Source organism: Empidonax traillii, unplaced genomic scaffold (genome assembly GCF_003031625.1).
Source record: "Empidonax traillii isolate 1590-97213 ecotype Southwest subspecies unplaced genomic scaffold, ASM303162v1 scaffold1066:size251847, whole genome shotgun sequence".
Lineage (NCBI taxonomy): Eukaryota > Metazoa > Chordata > Aves > Passeriformes > Tyrannidae > Empidonax > Empidonax traillii.
Genome location: NW_020956259.1, coordinates 122,545 through 128,488, shown reverse-complemented (window position 1 = coordinate 128,488; position 5,944 = coordinate 122,545). Strand labels below are relative to the sequence as shown.

The window sequence follows — 5,944 nt, the reverse complement described above, 5'->3', positions numbered from 1 at the left end:
CATTCAGAGTTTTGAGGAGAGCATGTAGCTATGCTTCTGATTCACCTTTTTCTTGAAAAAGTGGGAGCTGCTCCATGGAGCTCCTATTTTTTTCTCCTTTAGAGGATAATTATTTTGAGTTAGCAGGTAATTAATAGCTACATGAACTTCACCTGACCTTTGATCTGCTCTTTTAATTTTTGAAAGAGCAAACTCAAAAATACACAAATATGTCTGTCAAGGCTTGCTGCTTTAAGCAGCTATGTCAATTAAGATGGCAAGAGAATATACTTTATCTGAAGAGTGTGCATTTGTTCTACTAAACTACGCAGAACAAACTAACTGAGAAGGTATAATTTAGAAACTGGTTTAGAAGCACCTGACTTATAAATAAAAGGTTGCATATCAAATCATCTACTAAGAAGTCTTCCAGTATCTAGCTCTTGTTTAAAAACACATACAGTAAATAGAGACTGAATTATCAATACGAGATATCAGTCTCTGCATCTAGAATACAGAGTCCTTTTTATTTGCATTTTTAAGTAGAAACACCTATAGATTTAAAAGCACACACGAGTATAAATCCCACAAAGACCTCACTAAGACAGATGAGCCTAACATTTGAAAAATTATATTTTTTATTTAAACTGCTGCGCCTTTGAAAGCAAGTTTTACAATTACAGATGACAGATTATTCCCTTTATCTGAAGTGAGTTTTTTCTTCATTTGATTATAAAGAATGTGAGCAGAAAGTAATTTTTGTAGTGCAATTAGTAGCTGAAACTACTAATGACGATTAGATAATTGGACAGTTTTCAACACTGGAAATCGGGATACATCTTCAGTATAATTTTGAAATCTGGTTAATTGCCCAATCTGTCATGATGTCTCAGGTAATCCACCTTCCTCCCTAAATACCTGACAAATATCTCAAAAAACTCCATGAAAGGAGCTGAAAACCTTAGGTGCATACAGAAGGTGTACTCTAAAACATCATCTCTATAATGAAAGCCATGAACTTGTCCTGCTACGGACAAATGAAAACTTTATATGATGTTATAATGTATAATTACATTAACATTAACAGGTGAACCCCAAAACATTTAATACTTTTTAAGGGAGTAGGGAGCCACCACACAACCCCCCCCCCCCCCAAAAAAAAAAAAAACAAACCAGCAGCAGTGTTATGGCTATACCTATATGTGAATTAGTAAACATTTGCTTGCTAGTGTCATGTTTGTTTTTTACGTCCACACATTCCCTCAGCTGAATAATTTAGCCATCTGCCACGTACCCTACCGGCATGTAGTCTATGTGTCCTACAGCACCAACTTCCTTTCTATCCAAGAACACCTGTTAGCTTTCTGAAACTTTTAGCATCCTTTATCCACCTCCAGAGAAGGCTCCCACAGCTTCCTCACGTGTCCTTTAGCGATGCAGAGGGGGCAGCACCGCTGTCCCTTGTAAACTGCCAGCAAACATACCAGCAAATCCAGCCAGTGCTGAGCTCTCCCAACAGCTCAGTCACACAATCGATACCTACTCTTCCATTCACCCAGCTTCCCATTTCCACAAAATATTCATGGATTTCCCATCTTTCGCATCTCTATTCTTTTTATTAAATTTAATTAAACTATCCAAAAGATCCAAAGTCAGAGATTTCAGTACAGGATCAAACTGAGAATGTTGTAAGAGAGAAGTAAAAATTAATAAAATACACACAAGAAGTTAACTTAAAAAACCCAACAACAACTATGAGTTATACTAAAACTAAAGTCTCCAAGGATCTCAAATGGACTTGGTCATTTAACCAGGCAAAACTTACTAATAAAAAAACTGAACATCCTTTTAAGTACCACCGTATGTACAACAGGTCACTCGCTTTCTGCAAAAAGCGGATCCTCCTTCATCAGATTGTAGTAACTACAAGGCTTTACCTGAAAAATTCACATTTTATGAAATTAAACATCCAAACATGCAAGAGGATGCACTAGTGTTTTCTTTCAGCCAATACAGAAATAGCTCAAGTCACTTCAGTATTTTGCATTTAAACTCCATTATAATGATGTACAATTAAATTTCAAAAGCAATGACAATCTTCTTTGTGAAATTTAGTTTCTATCAGACAGAATGGAAAATTCCACTACAGTCTTCTTCTGTTACTATTCCCCTACACTGCCCACCCTATTGCAACTAAAAGAAAAAAAGGAAGCCTTCCATCTTGTGTTGTAACTTCAGAAGATTAGTACTACAAGACAACCGATACACCAATCTAAAAACTCTGGAATGCTATTGCTAAATGTCACAAAATGAAAAATTCAGTTATTGACTACAAGTCATCAAACACACACCACTAAGACATCTTAAAACCACAGAAGCCAAAGTTATGAAATAAAAATTCAAGACTCTTAGTGAAGAGCATATAAAATTCTCAGAACTAAAAAGGATTTTGAAGTAAATAAATGGTTGACTCCCTGTTTTTACACAAGCCATTTCTAAAAATATTAGCAGCAACATGGGGTTAAATAATTAAAACAAGGTCTTTAAAGTTACTGTTTCATTAAGGTTAAAACACAAAGAGAAGGTATGTCAGTTTCAATTTGTTTCTGTAAAACACACTTCCAGGTTATTGATGCTGTAGTAGCTGCGTCCTGATAATGGCATGTTTTTTGATTAAAAGCCTCATAAACTGGTATTTTCTGAACCATTTTTACAAAACTCAGCATTACAATACCAGTTTGGACACAACTGGGCACTAATATCTTAAAATCTACCGTTTAATTACCTTCCTTTTCATTCACTTCAGTGACCTATCCAGTGCCTACAAAAGTACTTATCACTTAACCACCCCTTTAGAGATTCCGCAGGTCCTTACCCTGCACACTGATCTGTTCAGAAAAAAACACCTGGGCAGAATACAGCCTGGCTAAAGGATTTAACAGTATGAGTTAGATCTCTATTGCAAACATGAGGCCAAATTTAGATACCAAACCAACATTACATGGAGAAGATGATCATGCAGGGATTTTGAAGAGTTAACGTGGTGTATTAATAAATAACTAATTTTATAGTACACCAGTTTGAAAATGAGGAAGTGTATGCTCATTACTCTCATTCATAGCACAGCCAGTTTCACTACCTCTCCTGAAATGCGAGTATTTTGTGACTTTAAGCTATTTTGCCTTTCTTTTTCAGTGACCCTCATTTCACTGGCCCAATGCTGTTCGCTCAACTCAAATCCCGACACCCAGTTGTGTGAACGCCTACCCACCTACTACTTCTAAGTTCATAAACAGCTACGAAGCGAGTACTCTCACCCAAAATAACGCGATTTTCTGCCCGTTCTCACGCTCCGCAGCCAGCGCCGAGGCCTGGAGGTGCCTTGGCCTCCGGAGCATTCCCGAAACGCCACAAAGCAGGCGCCACGGCACCGGGCACATCCAAACCCGCGAGGGGAGCGAGGCGCGGATCCCCCTCTCCCGAGCCCCTGCAGCGAGGCGGGGAGAGGCCGCGCCTTCCCGAGCTCTCCCCGCACGCAGCCACGGGCCCCGCAGTGGGACGCGCCTTTCCCGAGCGGCTCCGGCGACTCCCGCTGCCTTTCATCCCAAGGGCTTCGTTACGGCCCGGATCCACCGCGCCTGGGTCCCTCCCGCCCCGCCGGGGGGAAGAAGGGGCGCGCAGCCCCCCGGCAACCCCAGGAGCCTCCCCCGTGCGGGGAGGGCCGCTCCGTTCCCCCCATAGGGGCCGCTCCCGCCCGCGCCGGCCCCTCACCGTTGTGGCAGCGCGGAGCGCCGCCCGCGGGGGCCGCGGCCTCCCGGGACCCGCCGGGCCCAGCCGGGGAAAACGCGGCGGTGGCGGCGGCGGGCCGCGGCGGCAGCCCGGCGGGCGCGGACATGGCTCCTCGCGGCGCCTCTTCACTCTGTCCCGCTTCTCCTCCTTCCCTTCCTTTCCTTCCCTTCCCTTCCCTTCTTCCTCCTGCTCCTCCTCCTCCTGAGCCCCGATCCAGGGCCGGACGCCGAGCGAGGCTCCGGGAGCCGCGGGAGGGCCCGAGCGCCGCGCGCGCCGCCGCGGCCCTGAGCGCCGCCGCCCACAGCGCCCCCTGGCGGCACCTCCGCCGCCCGCCCGGCCCGGCACGGCCCGGCCCCGGGACGGGATCCCCTCACCCGCTCCCCGCGGGGATCCGCCTGTGGGGAGGCGAGGAACCGCCCCGCTTCGTCTGCGGGTGGTGACCCATCTGTGACCCTGTGGGTGCGGGCGGACAGGCCAGGGCGAGGGTGAGGAGGGGGAAGTGACCCTGCCCCTCTGCTCAGCCCCAGTGAGGCAGAACCCGGCGTGCCTTGTCCAGGTCTGGGCTCCTCGGTACGAGAGACATGGAGATCCTGGAGAGGGTCCAGTGGAGAGCAGTGAGGAAGGCTAGGAACATCTCTCTTTCAAGGAAAGGTGGAGAGAGTTGGGCCTGTTTAGCCTGAAGAGGAGATAACCAAGAGGGGACATCATCAATGTGGATAAATATAAAGGATGGAGCCAGGCTCTTCGTGCCATAGTCTAGTAACTGTGGTGGTAGTGGATCAAGGGTTGGACCTGATGATCTCAGAGGTCCTTTCCAAACCATCTGATTCTATGATTCTATAATGCTATGATTCTTCTTAGTGGTGCCAAGCAATGGGACACAAGGCAATAGGCAGAAACCATGCACAGGAAGTTTCACCTGAATATTAAGAAGAATTTCATTACTGTGCAGGTGACTGTGGAACAGATTGCCCAGAGAGGTTGTGGAGTCTCCCTCACTGGAGATATTCAAGACCCTGAACGAAATCCTGTGCAATGTGCTCTAGGATGACCCTGCTTGAGCAGGAAGGTTGGACTAGGTGAGCCCCCCTGTGGTCCCTTCCAAACTGACCCACTCTGTGAGACTGCTCCATGTCCCTGACTGAGGACACAGACATGTACACGTGCAATACATATACCTTCCATCATTTTGCTTAAGTGAGACTTTTCTGTCTGTATAGGTAATATGTGCTATTTTAAGAATATATGTATCCTGGAATACATGGAGGTAATGCGTGTGCTCTGCAGAGGGGAGAAGACCTCACAAAGTGAGGTGAAAACTCTCCCTCTGTAGTTATTCTGTGTACAGAGAGAAAAGCTTCGGTGAGATGGGGTGAGCTGAGGCAAGGCTTTTCTCTCTGTGTTAGGAATGGGCATATTCTATTCTCTGTGTATTCCCTCCCTCTTCACTCTAGTTACATGCTATATATGAAGAGAAGGCCTTCAAAAGGAAGGGCAAGACAAGGCAAGGCTTTTCAGTCTCTGTGCAGAATATGTAGTAGATATTCTCTAAGCAGGAAGGCAAGTGTTATAGAGCCCTTGCCATGGTTTAACCCTGAGCAGCAAGCAAGCACCACACAGCCCCTCGCTCACTCCCCCCACCGCTGTCCCAGTGGGATGGGGAAGAGAATTGGAATACTAAAAGTGAGAAAACTCATGGATTGAGATAAAGACAGTTCAACAGCTAAAGCAAAAGCTGCTCACACAAGCAAAGCAAAACAATTCCTTCACCACTTCCAGTGGGCAGGCAGGTAGCCATCCCCAGGAAAGCTCCTACTTGGGGAGGGATAAAGGTCTCTCCCTTCCTTCTCCCACCATCTCTATATGCTGAGCATGACTTCATAAGGTATGGAATATCCCTTGGGTGATTTGGGGTCAGCTGTCCCAGCTGTATCCCTTCCCAGCGTCTTGTACACCCCCAGCCCCCTCGCTGGTAGGGTGTTGTGAGAGGCAGAAAAGGCCTTGACACTGTGTAAGCACTGATCAGCAATAATGCAAACATCCCTGTTTTATCAACACTTTTTCTATCAAAAATCCAAAACATAGCCCATACCAGCTACTGTGAAGAAAATTATTCCCAGCTAAAACCAGCATATCCTTCCTTGCTGGCTACTGTTGCCAAAAGATCTCCCTTCAA

General features: G+C 46.0%; 1 protein-coding gene across 2 annotated transcripts in view; it reads right to left on the bottom strand.

Annotated features, from left to right (window-relative positions):
• SEC24B (SEC24 homolog B, COPII coat complex component) overlaps positions 1-3,918 on the bottom strand; it is a 44,659-nt gene extending 40,741 nt beyond the window's left edge. Inside the window, exon 1 of one of the 2 annotated variants that reach the window (XM_027904563.1) lies at positions 3,751-3,918. In XM_027904563.1, coding sequence (XP_027760364.1) covers positions 3,751-3,874 — 124 coding nt within the window. In that variant the 5' untranslated portion in view covers positions 3,875-3,918. Of the gene's footprint in view, positions 1-3,296; positions 3,488-3,750 lie in introns of those variants that run through there. The other variant, XM_027904565.1, reaches the window with a different exon arrangement.
• Between the last annotated feature and the right edge of the window lie 2,026 nt (positions 3,919-5,944).